The 18,217-nt window shown below is 40.8% G+C and overlaps 1 protein-coding gene across 2 annotated transcripts in view; it reads right to left on the bottom strand.

The window, feature by feature from the left end:
* The window catches only part of TMTC1 (transmembrane O-mannosyltransferase targeting cadherins 1), a 259,231-nt gene that overhangs the window by 54,127 nt on the left and 186,887 nt on the right, over positions 1-18,217 (bottom strand). For both annotated transcript variants that reach the window (XM_082742146.1, XM_082742147.1), the window contains one exon: positions 11,833-11,946. In XM_082742146.1, coding sequence (XP_082598272.1) covers positions 11,833-11,946 — 114 coding nt within the window. The remainder of the gene's footprint in view (positions 1-11,832; positions 11,947-18,217) is intronic.

The raw sequence follows: 18,217 nt of genomic DNA, 5'->3' as shown, positions 1-18,217 counted from the left end.
TGAACTCAATCCTCAGGACACTTGGCTTCTAAGATTCTTATGCACTGGAAAAATATTACCTGCCATACAAAATAACCATGGTATCTCTGAAAACCACAGTATTTGGAAAAGCTTTGTAGAACCTGCAACACTCAGTAAGTGTACCGGATGCATGTATGCTCTACTGTTCTTAAGCTTTAACCTCAAGATCAACCTGAAGACTCAGAGACGTAAGATGGATGTGACTAAAGTGCGGTTTTACAATTTTTTTCAGTCATTTACTTTGAACTGTGTACAGTTTGTTCAAAGTTAAGGATGCTCTTAATTTTTCAATATTTGAGTCCCTTATAAAGCATTTCCTTGTGCAAGTAATACTGTATCATGAGCTCTAGTTTGTAATTTCCCTTCAGAATATACACACCCTGATTTATTTGTCTGATTTTCATTCCATGGATTAATTTATTTAAGGTTAACTATGCTAAGGTCAGATGTTTATTTTCTATTTCCTGTTGAGGAAAAAAAAAATCGCAAAGAAAAAACATGGCTGGGAAAAAAAATTCCACCATAAAATCGGAGTTTCACTGGATCAAAAACAAAACAAACCACCCAAAGTGAACTTTATTTCAGGAGTCAGCAGCATATTTTCAACCAGATAAGTCTCTGGCCTTTTTCAAGTGCCTGGTTTCTTCCTATTATAAGATTTGAGCCATTGTGTCACTAAAATGTAGCGGGTGACACTTACTGGTCTGTTTTACTTGTTTGAAATTGCCATTAACAACCCGCAAATAAGTCTTGCCACTTCTCTTTTTGCATTATACTCCTTTCCACCCATTTGAGATAGCTTTGGGAAAAACTTTACATGCCATTTTGGGAAATGGGATGTGCTCTCCCAAGAGGGCCAACTCAATTATCTGACCTCCCACAATGCCTGACCTCTCCCAGGGATCCAGAAGGACTCCACCCAATTGAGTTTCTAAGAGAATTTAGAGTAAAAGCTCTGATGCCCTCAGGAAATGAGTCATTTTAAGTAGCTGAGTTTTCCTGATTCCTGACAACTTAACACTAAAGGTTGGGAAATGTATTGAATTGAATACTTCTTTGCTCTCTTTAATAAAAAATGGTGAATATAATTAAACCCTTCTCAGAGGCCTGAGGTAACTTTCGAGCTATGTGATTCTGAATTTATGTCTGCCCTTTAGTTGCTTTCTCTGTAACAATAAGGTCAATAACATATTGACCTTCTGTGTGAACAAATGAGATGATGGGTATAAACATACCCGCCATCATACTTGTTCTACTACAAACTGTCTTGGGGTGAGCTGAAGGACCTCTGGGTGTTCTTTTTTGGCTCCTCTACAGCCCTAATGAACCTGGCAGGCTGAAACTGCCAGGTCTCCTTCTCTCATATGGATTTCTCATCACCCCCCCCCCCAATCATTCTCTTCACTGCTGTCAATGGCCTTCAACTTGCTCCCATCAGTCAAAATAACATCCATTATTTCTTCATCTCTAACCTAGTGAACACTCAAGTCATCTTGTATCCATCTGTCTCTCCTCTGCTGTGAGTTCTCAGATGTGAAGGACATGTGACTCTCTCCACTTTAAGAATATAGGAATGTTTTCTGTGAAACGCTCATTCCAAAGCCTGTCAGTCCTTCAACATCTAAAGCAAACGATCCCCACAGGTACCAGAGCAATTTCCTCCAAGCCTTTCTGATATGCTCAACACCAAATGGAATTCCAGACACGTGCAATTTTAAAAGGTATAATCAAGGCTGTAAGAAGATTCAAAGTCCTGTGTGACAGATCAAGGTGTGCACAGAACCTTTACTGTAATAACACTTCGTAGCATGAATAGTACTTGGGTTGTTGCATTGACTTAGAAAAAGATATCAGAGGATGGGAAAAGTATGTCCATATTCCCAATCATACCTGCCCACGAAGATCATAAGGGATGGGGAGAGAAGAGGGCACATATCCTGAACATCCACCTTAGGAATTTGTGGTCACCACAAGCAGGAAGTAGGGGTGTTTAACATCCTGTGATGGGAAGGGCAATACTGCAGGATGAAGAGTTGGTCCATCTAAATTGTTGATAGCTCTCGCACTGAGAAACACTGCTTATAATGGAGTTGTCCTTGGACTCTAAAGGGGTCTTGATATTTTGTGCATCATATTCATTCGGTCTTTCTTGCAACAAACATTTTAACATTTATTGAACACCTACAATGTGGCAGGCTCTCCGTGAAGGGCCCACACAATAAAGAGAAAGGAGTCCTTGCTCTCAAGGAGGTCCTGTGGCAGAGGACTTTAATGCACTGTGATCAGAGCACACACGGCAGAAAGAGACAAAGCAGAAACTGTGGGTACAGGGGTATGGGATGCGTGGAGGGGAAGTACGAGAAGCAGGAGCCCATGGCAGGATCCACGCATGGTGTTCACCAAGGTGCTTCCAGGGGAGATGACGCTTTACCTGGGGGGCAGTAATAGTTGAGGGTTAGGGGAAGGGGAGGAGGGGAAGCAGGAAGAGGAAGAAAGGTGTTCCAAAGAGAGAAAGCAAAACCAAACAGAACAAAGGAAACAAAACATTTTACTCTGGCTTAAGCACAAACTGGAAAAGAGGGCAATAAAGGCCAAGGAGCAGGTTTTTCTTTTTTTTTAATTTTTTCAGCGTAACATTATTTATTATTTTTGCACCACACCCAGTGCTCCATGCAATCCGTGCCCTCTCCAATACCCAACCTCCCACCCCCTGCCCCTTCAAAACCCTCAAGATTGTTTTTCAGAGTCCATAGTCTCTCATGGTTCACCTCCCCTTCCAATTTCCCTCAACTCCCTTCTCCTCTCCATCTCCCCAAGGAGTAGGTTTTAAAGAAGGTAGTAAGGTGAGTTTCAGGTGCAGAGGGAAATTTGTGGAAACATCCAGTAGTCAGCTAGCTCTGATATGGGAAAGTTACATGGTGAAATTACAGCTTGGAGAATTAATCAGCATACAGATGCTAACTAAAGTCTTTGGAACTAAAGAAATCCCTTCGGAGGAAAGCAAAGCTTGAGAAAAGAAGAACGCCTAGAGGAGGTGCATGAGAATTCCTCCATCAAGGGTTTGGAGGAGAGTCTAGAGAAACAGAAGGAAAACCAACTCAGCATGGAAGCTAATAAAGAATTTGCCCTAAGGAGGAGGGAGCGTTCAACAAAATTAATGCTGTTGAGAGTAAAGGAATTTAACTCCCAAGCAGTGTCCTCCTCTGGAGTTCCCTGCATGGAGGTATCAGGGGCTCTTGGGGAAAAGAGTTTTGGTGGTAGAACGGGAACCACTCATAGCTGAGGGGGTAATGAGATGGAAACAAAGGAGAAGACACTGAGACTACCAGGAAATTTCAACACTTAAAAGGTAGGAAACGACAGACTCAATGGCAGGAAAAGGGAAACAGGAGATGCAGAGGCTGGTTTGCACATTTGTTTCAAGATGGCAGAAACTTGAGACTATTTATTTAAAGTATTTTATTTTATTTTATTTTCATATTTTAATTTCTATTTTTTTTAAGATTTTATTTATTTATTTGACAGAGAGAGATCACAGGTAGGTAGAGAGGCTGGCAGAGAGAGAGAGGGAAGCAGGCTCCCTGCTGAGCAGAGAGCCCAATGTGGGACTCGATCCCAGGACTCTGAGATCATGACCTGAGCTGAAGGCAGTGGCTTAACCACTGAGCCACCCAGGCGCCCCTTTAATTTCTATTTTTAAAGAAAGAGATAGAGGGGTGCCTGGGTGGCTCAGTGAGTTGAACATCCATCTCTTGATTTCAGCTCAGGTCATGAACTCAGGTGGTGAGATCGAGCCCCATGCTGGGCTCTGAGTTCAGCAGGCAGTCTGCTTGAGATTGATTCTCTCTCCCTTCCTCTTCCCCTACTCATGAGCATGGTCTCTCCCCACCTCTCTCTAAAAAATAAATAAATCTTTGGAAAGAGAGAGAGAGAGAATGAGCATGTGAGTGGGGAGGGTGGAGGCAGAGGAAGAGGGAGAGTCTTTTCTTTTTTTTAAGATTTTACTTATTTACTTGACAGAGGGAGAAAGGCCACAAGTAGGCAGAGAGGCAGGCAGAGAAAGGGGGGGAAGCAGGCTCCCTACTGAGCAGAGAGCCTGATGTGGGGCTCAATCCCAGGACCCTGAGATCATGACATGAGCCGAAGGTAAAGACTTAACCCACTGAGACACCCAGGCGCTCCAAGGGAGAGAGAATCTTAAGCAGACATCCTGCTGGGCAGGGAGACCATCATGGGGCTCGATCTCACCAACGGAGATCACGACCTGAGCCAGTATCAAGAGGTAGACACTCAACTGACTGAGCCACCCAGGTGCCCTGAGAATATTTAAATATTAATCTAAAAGTGCACAGAGAAGTGAATAAAGTGAAGATTTAAAGGAAGAGTTTTAACAAACTCCATTGAGGAGCATTAGAGCAAGATGGGTTTGGGGGCAGATTAAATTTATGCTCCGTAGAAGTGACTAAGGATCAGCTTTTGATAGTCTTCAGTTTTTACACTATACCTCAGTTGCCATTTTTTAAAACTTCAGGTAATTCACATTCCTTAAAAACAGGCTGTAGAAAGATGTTTACGTGTAGTGTTCGGCCATCCAACACATGTTGACAAAGTGCCATGTTCCTGGCATGGCTCTCCAGGCTTGGGACAAGGAACAAATCTCTATTCTGGTGGGGTTCTCTTCTAGAGATGAGAAGCAGATTAGCAGGTGATAAATGCAGTGGAGAAAATGAAGCAAATAGGAATAGACTATGTTGGTGGTGACTGCACTCTTTAGTGGGGTGGCTGGGGAAGGCCTTGTTGACAAGATGACCCAAGTGGAGAGCCCCGAAGGAAGGGGAAGAAGCAGCTTTTAGAGAGGGAGGGGGTGTTTTGGGAAGAGGGAACCACAAATTCAGAGTCTCCAGAACCCCACATGGCTGGAGTCAAGGCGGCAAGAAAAGTAGCAGGAGGTGAGGTCTGAGAAAGACAGTGTGGAGCCTGGAGGCCGCTGCAGAGCCTCTGAGGGACAGGAATCTAAGTGAGACACGGTGGGGGATGGAGGTGGAGAGAAGTGGTCAGATTTGGGACATAGGTAACACTTAACGAGTTTATCACTGCCAGGGATTAGTCCCTGCTTTAAGCTTTTTATAGGAGTTATTTTGTAATATTCCAACCCTACGAAGTATGGTGTTACTTCATATGTTGTTCACTTTACCAGAAAATCTAAATGATATTGTTAAAACAGTCATTATCTGCTTATATAAGAAATTGTAAATTAAGCCGGGGCCTCAGATGCTGTCTCTCAGCACCCAGACACCACTCACGTCTGAGACACTTGTTTCCCCGGTGGCTGACACCTCACAGCCTCTGGGCAATGCACTCAGCCTCAGGGAACTCCCTCACCCAAGGCAGTGATGGGTTTGTAAGGGGACATAAAGGTTCCATCTATTGCCGCCACTCATGGCCATCCTGAGGGGCCCTTGCAGCTCCAGAGCTTCCTCAGCGGTCACCCAAAGACCCTGGAACCGCACTGCCTGTCCCAACTCTCCCTCTGCCCATCCTGCTCGCCTGGCTTCCTTCCCTAGTGTTCCAGAGAGTGCTTCTCAGCGGACTTTCTGCTTACAGATCCCTGCCTTGGATTCTGTTTCCGGGGAAGCAAGGCAAGCTCTTGAAGTGAAAGAGTGGTAGAAGGCAGGAGGAAAACAAACAAACAAACAAACAAACAACAAAAGTAAACCAGACAGCAAAATATTCTTCAATAGAAATTATAAAACGTTCACTTGGAAATTTAGTCCATAAGAGTGGTATTGAAATTCTAGTTTTCTAAATAAAATAGTGTTTAACTTCTTGGATTTAATGAATAAAACTGCCAGACTTAACGCAAAATAAATAGAGGGAGGCTCTAATTTCATCAACAAAAAGAAATAAAAATAATTTCAAATGTCTATTTGTGATACTGGGAAGTATATTTAGACTTTTATAAATGAAAATACCACACGGGCAGAAGAGCCCATCTCCATTTGTTAAACCTGGTTAACAAATGGTTCTGGAATTTTAATTCTTTCCAGAAATACATGGCAGCTGGTATCCAAGGTCATTTTTACTTATAAGAGTTATTTTAAATGTCCACTTAAAATAGGCTGTGTAATGAGGACTTTTAAAATAACCATTAAATCCTGATTTCAAAAAAATGTTCAAACTCCACCAGCTTTATAGACAACATTTTTCAAAGGAATTGTAATAATTTTATTAATCTACTCAGGACATCAGTGAACAGGGCGTTAATTACACATGGTTAGATTCTTTAGACTCTAATGATACGATGTTTCCTCGATTCCTTTATTACTTCCTTTTTTTCCCACAAAGACTTACCCAGTTAATAGTGTCCTTCCAGAGTTCCAGTTATCCCCAGAGGAAGGAGTGCAAAGAATGCTATCAATGGTTACTTTTATCATGACGAGTCTCTATTTTACCCATTAAAAAATTCCAATCAGGAAGATTTTAGTTCTATCCTTTTCCACGTGGTAGGCAATTAAACAGCTAGCAGAGATTTCTTTGGGACAGAAACATTAAAAGAGACATTTCTTCCCCTTTAATTATGCCAATAAAAGAGTCTGGTCAAGGACTTCTACCCTTTCTGAACAGGTTTCTTTCCCTTCAGATTTTCTGTTTAGAACATCAACAGCAGATACACTGGGAGTGGATAAGGCCACTCTAAGAGTCTCGTGGCTGCCCAAGCACACCTGAGTGCTAACAGGGAAGGGAAATGCATTGCCTGCTTGATAGGAGTATGGGAGGGTGAAAATCTTAGATGATGATTTACTGTGTATTTCATGTTGAAACCATACCTGTGAAAAGAAAACAGCAGTCTGGGTGACTGAAGATCACAGCCTTTGTATTAGCATAGAATCTTGCACAGGGCCGATATCCAATCAACCAGAACACAATAGCAGATCTGGGTATGGGGTCCTTATTATAGTGGGTTGGGAGGAAGAAGGCATCTAAGTGAACAAATGCTCTGTGGAACCTGAGATAATTTGCTGCTGACAACAGGGAAACCTTCTTGACCCACCTGGACAAAGTGAACTGTATTCTTTCCCAGATGCAGGGTTCTTGACGACCAGCCCATTTTAACCAACCAGTAACTGAGTCATGCAAGGGATTTAAATATAAGATGAAAAACAATGTCTATGACTTGAGCACCTCTAGTGTTGTCAGATTTCCAGATGTTCTCTATTCTCTGTAAAACATATTGGTGGATACCCACAACTTAATAAACTTTCTCTATAAGCCTGGGCCATTTTGATCCTATAAATTGAGTTTTATGTCTGAAAGACAGTTGTGTTTGTTAACAATTTTGTTGCAGTTGTGGTTTTTATTGAAATTGTACCATGTAATGAAATATCTTGCAAACTGATAAAATATAAATGTGAAAAACAGTGTTGTAATTTCTATGAATACTATGTAAATACTCTGGAAATACTCAAAGAAGGGAATTTGCTCAAGAAATTGCTGTTGATTAGATGTGGAGTATCTATAAAAAAAAGCTATAGGAGAAAAATCAGAAAAATCTCACAGTTATTACAGTTTTTATTCCACTTGAAAGTATCAAACCCTGATCATCAGAGAAATGACTTATGGATGTGATTTTTGCAGATTGTAATCATTGGACTCTTGCCCAAAGAAAAAAGCTTGGTTTGACATTTGAAGATTGGTGAGTGGATGTACATGGGAAATTTTAGGGTATAATAAATCATTAAAGAGTGTGCATGATTTGTTTTATGATTCTATCCTTTCAAGTAACTTTTTAAGGTAATCAACAAATCACTGGCCAAGTACACATTCCTTATCTGCTGCTCAGTCTGAGCATGATCTCTCTCTCCCTTTGGGCTTATTGGATGAGTTATTTCATGGGCATTTTTGTGCAGGAAGAGCTGAGATATTGGGTCATCTCCAAACTTTCTACTCCGCTCATATGAAGTGGAATGGTAGGAACTTTTCCAGGTTCTAAACAATGGCCAGAAAGCTTTGGAGGCATATGGCAGAACCACCAGTGGTGTTCTGATTCTGAACCATATGGAATCCCAAACTTTATAGAATCTGGAACAGGTATAAACATCACAGCTCCCCTCTGAGCAAAGCAAAGCTAACACTTGTGTTCATTAAGGATTTAAAAAAAGAGTTCTGCCATTTTCCTTTGCTGATTTGGGTCTTAATCTGAATCTGTAACCTCAGCTACAGCATGGGAAGATTTCCCTTGTACTACAGAAACAGAATAAATGAGCTTCACTGAAAGGTAGGAGAACTTGGTACTTTCATTTTGTTTAAAAAACAGAACAAGGTTGTAGACGACGAATGGATAAAGAAGATATGGTCCATATATATACAATGGACTATTACTCAACCATCAGAAAGGATGAATACTCAACTTTTGCATCAACATGGTTGGGACTGGAGGAGATTATGATAAGTGAAAAAAGTCAAGCAGAGAAAATTATCATATGGTTTCCCTTATTCATGGAACATAAGAAATAGCATGGAGGACAGTAAGAGAAGGAAGGGGAAAATGAAGCGAGGGAAATCAAAGCAGGGGAGGAACCATGAGAAACCTTGGAATCCAGGAAAGAAACTGAGGGTTTTAGAGAGGAGATGGGGAAGGGAATGAGTGAGCCTGGTGATGGGTATTAAGGAGGTCACGGATTGCTTGGAGCACTGGGTGTTATATGCAAACAATTAATCTTAGAACACTACATCAAAAACTAATGATGTACTTACTGTATGGTGACTAACATAACATAATAATAAAAAAATGGAAAAGATCTAAAAGTTAAAACTTTAAATAAATAAATAAAAAGCAAAAAAAATTAACACATTCTGTATCTTGGCTAGTGTAAACAATGCTGAAATAAACATGGGGGGAGATATACATACATATATGTATATATATAAAAATAGAATAAGGTTGCGGTGCTTGGGTGGCTCAGTTAGTTAAGTGGCCAGCTCTTGATTTCGGCTCAGGTAGTGACCTCAGGGTCTTGGGATTGAGCCCCACATTGGGCTCCCTACTTGGCAGGGAGTCTGCTCCAGCATTTTCTCTCTCCCTGTGCCTCTGCTCCTCCCCCACCCTGCTCTCTCACTCTCTCTGAAATAAATAAATCTTTAAAAAAAACATACAATAAGGTTTAAAAGGAGCAGAATATTCATGCCATATATAATTACCAATTTAACATAGCATTATTTCTAGAATTATAAGCCAAAATGATATTTGTACAGACACAACCCTAATGACTAATTCCATCAATGCCTCTGGGATCTACACAGTCATTACAACAGAAATGGATAATTGTGGGGACTGATTTCAAATAATAACACAGTTAGCCCTGCATTTCCCTAATCATTCTCTGACTGTGTGCAAATATGGAAAATATCAAATATACTGAAGTTGAAATAAAGATGAGGTAGTTGGGGGGGGGGGTCCCTGTCTCATCAATTTGAGCAAAAAAAGAGCAGTATCAAAATAAGGGCAATGCCTGGGTGGCTCAATTGGTTTGGCATCCGACTCTCAATTTCAGCTCAGGTCATGGTGTGAGATTGAGCCCCATGTTGGGCTTTGCCCTGAGCATGGAACCTGCCTCAGATTCTCTCTCACTCTTTCTCTGCCCCTCCCCTTCCGCCACTTATGTGCATGCTCTCTCTAAAAAATTTAATTTAATTTTTTAAAAAGGGCAATTTTCTCGTCACCTAGGATGAATAATCATCAAAATGATGAATAGTCCTGGTATTTTCCCTTTCTAACACAAGGAGTGACAATTTATTTAAATTAAAAAAGTAAAACAAAGCACCTACACCCACTGAAAATTCACCACCAAGGTATCCACACAGAAATGATGCTACTTAAATCAGAAGTATTTTGAGCCTGGTCTGAGAGGATGAAATATTTCACTAATTACTATGCAGGGTATTTATAGCTTTAATTGTTTTTTCCCCTACTTCTCAAGGGACATGTTTCTTCCACAAGCACAGTTGCTGAAGCAAACATTTATTTTTATTGTTTCATGGGAAAAAAGCAGTACTACCCAACCAGCTACTATAATTCTGTAAAATCAGCTACTCAAGAATTTTATATAATTTATATCTTTGCCCCAGGCTGTGCCTTAGGGTCTGCCTTATTTTTTCTGTTTGAACTTGACAGAAAACAGTTTTTTAGAATGCAACAAATTTTGAAGGACACTGATAATACTTCCTTTCAACCACTATTTTGAGCAAATTTACTGCTCTCTTCTCTTCAAGAATGCCACCTAAAACCCTGAAACATTAATTAATTATTATGCCAAAACATACTTTATTTGTACCCTTGAAGGAATATATGCCTCTTTAAAAATTATATTGCCTCATTGAAAAAATAATGCATGTTCACTAGAACATTTGGAGCACAAAATAAAATATACAGAAAAAAACCAAATCTTAACCTCATCAACTAGAGTTAAGTATTGTAAAGAGTTGGGTAAACTGGCTTCCAGGGAAAGAACATAATTCTTTATTAATCCTTAAAAATCATCTTGTATTCCTTAATAAAATCTTCTTTTCCTCAATAAAAAGTTTCATTACAATTTTCCTCTGGAGCTTGCATTCTTTTTTATCTTTGTTAAAGTATTTGATAGTGAACTTGATGAGCACAGCTTAAAATTTTTGCCATACTGAGTATTAAATGAGAGCATAAAGTCTAAAAGAATTTGACTTATGAACAATATATCTATGTAAGAACATTGTTCAAAAGGCTAATTTTAAAAATCTGGCTGGTTACTTTAAGAATGATGATTTCAAACTAAGATTTGAGATAATCCTCGAACGTGCTTCAGGGAAATGTAGATGTGTTCAGTATACATATTGAAGCATGTCTCAAAGCAGAAAATACAGCCAAATGTGGGCCAGTCTGGAGGGGCATGGAAAACTCTTTCAAAGGCTTCGGTGAGCCTCATTGTACAAAAAAGAAAAGACTCATGTTTCTTTGTTTTGCCCATATTTGGAGACTCTGAGGCTATGTATAATTCTCATGTGCCCTCATGGTGTAGGCTAAAGACATTCATCATGTGGGATCTTTTAGATAAGATCATCTTGAAAGTGAGAGTTGCTATTTTGAGTACTTAAGAGCGATCTGCCGCTGGTAATGCAGGCTTGAATTTGTGGTTTCTCTTAAAGTGACAACTCAAAGCTATGCTTTGTACAGTCTCTTCCAAATGAATACAAGCAGAGGAGTACAAGAAGAGTATCAGGGCTGTTCATATATATATATATATATATATATATATATGCACATACACTTATATATTTGTGTACATACATATACACACACACACGCCCCTTATTAACATATTCCCAATATGGTAATCAAGTGTCTTATAGTTTTCTTTCTATTTAATACAATTATCAGGGTATTTCATTTCTATACTCAGATGCTTTCATATAAATTCTTTCTGATGATGAGAAGCCTAAAGTGGGAAGAATTCATTGGAATACATGCTCAGAGAATCTAGGAGTGTATTTTTGACAACCAACTCTTGTTTGCCTCCATGTGTATGTGACTCAGTGTCACTTCATTGAGTAGTGAGTACCAACGGAAACTTCTGCAGGAACACCAACAATCAGAAGTGAGGCAGAATTACTACATTCACAACAGACTTGAACACTGAGCCAAAATGGAGAGTCCAGAATCCTTACCACCCTAAAGGGGAGATCCACTGTCTACCCCTACCCCCACAGTGCATACTGGGTGGGCGAGTGAATGAATAAGGGCCTGAGAAGCAGAGGGGTAGACAATTGTGTGGGGCTTACCTGAGGGCTGTTCTGTAGTGGTAGATGGCTTCCCGGTTACGACCCTGGTCCTTCAGGAAATTGGCATAGTTATAGTGAACCTTGGCATTGTGAGGCAGAGTCTGAACTCCGGACCTACAATTAATAAATTTAAAGAAAAGAAGAAAGAGCAACAAAGAACTGTGTTTAGGAACATCATTGGTTTCTTTCATATTTTACTCAGTTTCATGAACCTGCATTTGGAATGTCTGTTACAACCATCTAAATAGGGTTTTTCAGAATTCATGAAATATATGAGTTACTAAACACACTTCTATGGAAAATAATGAAGGCAATGGGTGGTGTGCACAACTAAATTAACATGCTAACTGGATAGGAAGCAGAGACGGTGGCTCAGGGTGATGGATAATTCTCTGCAGAACAAACCTGCATGCTCAGATTCATTCAGTGTTTTCCTTCCTTGCTTCTTTTGTTCACTTACAACTTTCCTTAAAACAAAAATTAAGAATGTCTGCAAAAATAAATCATGATAAGAGTGATGACTACAGACTGGCCTCCCTATTAACTTCTATTGGAAGTTAACATTTTCCATGTACCCAAATCTGGGCTAATTTTAAAAAATAAATAAATAAATGCAAGTATAATTATTTTACAAGTTGCAGGTAAGGGAATGAGATTTTGTTCAAAAAGAGAGAAACCCTGCTTCCAAAGCCACTGTGTTAGTTTGCTAGGGCAGCCATAAGGAAATGCCTGGGGAATCCCTACAGGGTAACAGTGCAGCTTTGAAAATGATTCAGGGGCAGGTGGGGGCAGGAGGGGATCTGTTTCTCGTTTGTAACTAGCAACCACACATTTAACCTGCACAAGATTATACAGCTGGTCAGTGTCAGAGGTGGAATTCTAGAGGATTCTAGATTGGTCCTAGAGTCCCTCATTCCTTCAACACGCAGGGAGGTGGTGGCAGGGGAATGATGGAGGCCCACCTGGAAAGAAAACTCCCAGACTGCGCATGGATGAAATGTGGGAGAGAGCAAGGAGAAAAGCAGGACAACCTAGTTTTGGGACAACTCTAATGCTCTACATTCCTTCTCCCAGGTAACATACTTTCATTTAGTTTTTAATTTAAAGTTAAGATTAATAGAAGGGTTTCATACAAAGTGTCAAAGATCTGTTGGGGAAATATGTAAGGGCATCGTGATCTTTGTTGAACTTTCCCTAAAATAAGAGGTTCCTTATGACCAGCAAAGATAGTCCCAACTTAAAACCCCCTGGCTGGGTTCCTGAGGAACTCTCCAAAGGACAGAACTTAACAAGAGAGTGCAAGAGGCTAAAGACCAACCAGAAGATATCATCATCTGAAGGCAGCAAACTCCAGACTTACGCAGGCTGCTTCAGTGCCCGCAGGGCAGGTGGCTAGGATTTCTTGGGGGTGGAGGTGAGGCTGAACAAGGACTAAATCTGTATCGGGAGCAGGTTAAGCCCAGATCGCCATCCTTACCCTGTATACCCAAGTGGCTTTTTTCATTACTCTTTCTCCATGCCAGCAGAAGGCAGGAGTTTTATTCTCTGGAAGAGCTCAGCTAGAGAAATCCTGCACCTGGGAACAAGAGGTCAACTGCCAAGGGAAGGGGTGGTACCTCAAAGGTATATTATGTGAAGATCTGTATTCTGAACATTGGGATCTCAGTTTCCCCTCTTATTAAGCTCTCTGAACATTGGCAGCCAGGACTGGAGCCCCAGGAAGGAGACTGGAGGAATCGTCTAAGTAGAAACTGATCCACCCAAAACAAAAGACAGACAAATGCTGACATTCGGGTGCTCCAGTGAAACACTGATATCCTTCAATCATTCTATAATGAGACCCTTCAGGTGCAACAGAGAGCTAGGATTTTAATGGAATATTTAAAATGGATATTACGGGGTGCCTGGGTGGCTCAGTTGGTTAAGCAACTGCCTTCAGCTCAGGTCATGATCCTGGAGTCCCAAGACTGAGTCCCGCATCAGGCTCCCAGTTCCGTGGGGAGTCTGCTTCTCCCTTTGACCTTCTCCCCTCTCATGCTCTCTCTTACTCTCTCTCTCTCTCAAATAAATAAATAAATGAATAAAATGAATATTATGCAAAGTGAATTTAGTCACAGGGGCAGAATCTGGGGCAGAGTGCTAACTGGCTTTAAAAACATTCCAGTTTCTATGCAGGAAAATTTCTAACTTTTTTAGGCAGAAATAAGTAGTGCATGGCAATGGGCAGATTTTGGCGTGGACATAACTGGCATATTGGGATAGATCCCTCCCCCTGTGTGATTAGCATGGTGACTCTAATTTATGTATTGCTAGAGGAACAGACAATTAGGTCTGTGGAAACATGGTCCTTGTGAAGATCGGGGCATTGTTTAGTGATGGCCAGAGGAAGTAATGATATTCATAACAGGCAAGCAGATGTGGGTGGAGTAACTGGAATCCGAAGAACACACTGCTTTTTCCATTGTTGTTTTTGACCTTTATGTTCTCTCTGTGATATTTTTCTGCTATGTTTTTCCAGTCTCCCATTTTACAATGAGTAGTTTGTAGAAAAGGGGAAATAAACTGGCCAAAGGCAAAACTTTCCACGTAGCTGTAACTGGCCAGGCTGCTTCCAGAGCCAGTCTCCTTCATTTGCTCTATGGATGCTATGATTCCGTAGCCCCAATTGTTTCAGTGGAAACAAGCAGCTTCAGTATTTACTTTACAAAGACACGTAGTATTCATTAAGTATGTGGTTGGAGCTCGATCCTTATTCATAATCCCAATGATGATTTCAAAGAAAAATCTCCTTTCAACTCAGGATATTCATTCATATACATCACATTTCTCCCTCGGACCTCTCATTTGTACGACACTTGGAAAAGAACAGAAATGACTGAAACAAACAGAAATAAAAAGCTTCTCTCAGGTATATCTCCAAGTTTATAGAACATCAATTTGTTTTGTTGGCATCCTGGACAATAGGCCACGAGAACTACCCCCAAATTCCCGATGAGAAAACAAACATTAGAAAAAATAATAATAATGAGCAGTGTTCAGCCAGAGGTTAACAGAAAAGGAAAGTAAGAAGGATTTGTGATTCTCTTTAGTGCTGACCCTGCTGTGACCTGAGGTTGCACAACACCACACTCCAAAAGTCCAGTAATCATCGGACGGGATGCTCAGTTGGAATCCAGTTCTGGGCTATGCACCTACTTCCCTGGATCATATCCTTGCATCCCTTCAATAACTACAGGACGGGTAGAATTATCGTACCTCCCACACTACAGATGAAAACACTGAGGTTCAGAGAGATGAAGACCTTTCTCTAAAGTTACAGACCGAGAAAGTAGTAGAGCAGAGATTTCAACCAAGGCCAGTATGTGGTCAGGACTATTCCTGAAGCTGATCAACATGTGAAGCTAAGCCAGAAAGGTACCACAGGGCATAGAAACACTACAATTTTATTATCACAATGTTTATCTCATTGGTAAGCAAACTATAGCCTTGTGGGCCATAGACGCACCAATGTATTTACCCATTATCTTTGGCGTCGTTCCTGAGACAACAGCAGGGTTGAGTCGTTGTAAAAGACACTATATGGCCCACAAAGACTAAAATATTTACCACCCACTCCTCTACAAAACAATTTGTCAATCCTCAATATATATTCTCTGCCCTGGGAGGCTGGCTGATCTCTCTGGCTTGGCAATTCAGAAAGGAAGAAACAGAAATGTGTTCCATACAGAGATGGAGAATAATCTAGGCCAAAAATTCTTAATTGATGGTCCATGGATTGCTTAAATAGTTCATGAATGGGATTCAGAGAGACCCTGAACTAGATGTAAATAAAAGAAAATTGTGGTCTCTGTCTTTTCCAGTATTTCAAAGATCTGGGGCGTGGAGGGGATTTTACCAAAATGTGTTATTACAGTATTATTTACTCTAAACAAAGGCAAAATTCATTACCAGACCCAGCTAAAGCTGCAGTGACCCTCTTCCTAGGTTAGGATATCAGAACAGTTCCTTGTTAAAAAGAATGAAAGAAAATACAGCTGGCAGCTATGATTATGAACCAACTCCTCCCTCTCGCTCTCTCCCTCGCTTTTTTATACCTGGCTTAGTTTTAGTTAGAAAACATAAAGTAAAAAATAAGCATAGCAAAGCTTATGTATTCTTCTGTATCAAATTCGGGTTCAAAGCTGGGCTCCTCCTCGTCATAGCTAGCTCAGCTTGGACCAGTTACTCTCTTCTGTGCTGGCATCTTATGCTGTTGTGTGTAAGGCCCTTGCCTATGGAACCTCAAGGCTGTGAGGGGGCCTTTCATCTGTACCTCCTAAAAATACATCACACAGTGGGATCTTTTTTGTAAAAGGATGCCTCAGCTGGAAAGGCTGGGACTTGAATGAAATTTGGACTTTCTCCAACACAAAGGTCTGTCCTAAGATACTCTCTGTAAGACTGTTCATAATATTGCCAAGCAAAACCACCCTGTGTAATAAGAGAGGCCTGACTGAGACCCTATGTCCAAGGAACGATCAATGAGTTCATTGTTTACAACAGAGAAGTCGAAGGCCAGCCCTCTGCCAGGGGAATCACCTCCTCTAGAACTTTAACACAGTTTTTGTACTCAAATCAGCCAGTTCTTGGTTTTGATCACTGTGCCGAATTTCGGTTGTTTTCATCTTTCTCTCTTCAGCTCAGGTCTATAAGAGAACAGTTCTTGAAAGGTTGGGCTGTTCTTAGCAGGCTGCTTGTACTTATAGTGTTCTGCTGCCTTGTCCACCACCTGCTACATTACGTTTAAGTGTGTTTATGTGTCTGACCTCCACATAGGACTTTTAGCTCCTCTACAGATAATCTCTCCGCACACCCCCCATGCCCTCACCATCTCTCTCTCATGCCCTAGAACACAGTACACAGCAACCATCTAAAAACCTAACATATTGTTTATGGTATTGCTTTAGGCATATTTCACATATTCATTTATTCTTACACTACAACCAAAATATAAACTTGATTCTTCTTCTAAATTTAAAATAAACTAAGGCACGGAATGGCTAAGTAACTTGCCCAAGGTCACACAGCTATGAAATGGTGGTACTTGGAGAGGAGCCAGAAAGTCTCACTCCAGCCCCAACACTAGACCAGTAACTCTATCTTCCTTCCAAGATTCTTGGTAAATGTTTATTTCAACTGATTCGAGCATGACTCAGCACAGATGAATCCATACAAACATCTGGTCTTAGAGAAGAAAGAATACTCTTAAAACTTTAAACTTTAACACTCTTAAAACTTTTCTTGGGACATACATAAATTGTAATGGGCAAAGTTTTCTAAAAACTATCAAAAGCTTTGATTTGCACTTTATACAAAATTCCATTTGATCACCAAAAGCCTCCTAGGGCACAAAACCTCTTCAAGCACATGTGTGGAATGGTTGTGTTTTAGTAATCAGTTGTCACTTACTACATACTTCCATCTAAAAAAACAGAAGCCTCTGGATTCAAGGTCAATGAGCTTTTTGTTTTTCTGTTTTTAAACTGCTGGCATCAGCCTTCCAGGGTTTGAACATGAACTTGTTATCCTTGAAATAAACTGCTGCCTGCCAAAGTTGCTCTGATTAAGCAGTAAACATCATCAGAAGACACAACTTCTGTTAGTACCTTGATTTAAGCAAAGGGTTTAACACAGGGCAGAACCATTTTAAGGTCTCCCATAAAAGCACTGACTGATGAAAGCAAAAGAAAACAAATCAAGCCAACAGAGATTAAGGGGAAGTTGTATTACTAAACTTCCATGCCCCTGTGTTTACAGAATGCCTTCAGCATGGAGAGCAAAAGGAACAAGTCCATTGTGCTCTGGGAGAACTGCCTTGAAAGTAAAAGGATGTGACAGAGACTGAACAGAATCTGGGACCTTAAGGGTGAAGAATATTCATAAAAAATCAATAGGTCTCTACAGTACCCACTATGGTAATGATGACCATGACAATGATATAGTAATAATAAATAAGCTTAGAAGACATGTATGCCAGGGGCGTCTGGGCGGCTCAGTGCCTTCCACTGAGGTCATGATTCCAGGGTCCTGGAATGGAGCCCCGCACCAGGCTCCCTGCTCAGCGGGGAGTCTGCTTCTCCCTCTCCCCCTGCTCGTGGATGCGGTCATTCTCTCTCAAATAAATAAATAAAATACTGGGGATAAAAAAAAAAAGACATGCATACCAAACTAATTTTCTTCTATTAAGAAGAAAGGGACACCTAGGTGGCTCAGTCGTGAAGCATCTGCCCTTGGCTCAGGTCATGATCCTAGTGTCCTGGAAGCAAGCCCTAAATCGGGCTCCTTGTTCAGCCTGCTTCTCCCTCTCCAGCTTCCCCATGCTTGTGTTCCCTCTCTAGCTGTCTCT

The sequence above is a fragment of the Mustela nivalis genome (genome assembly GCF_964662115.1).
Source record: "Mustela nivalis genome assembly, chromosome: 7".
Classification (NCBI taxonomy): domain Eukaryota; kingdom Metazoa; phylum Chordata; class Mammalia; order Carnivora; family Mustelidae; genus Mustela; species Mustela nivalis.
Note: the sequence above shows the minus strand (reverse complement) of the source record. Positions and strands in the feature narration are given on the sequence as shown.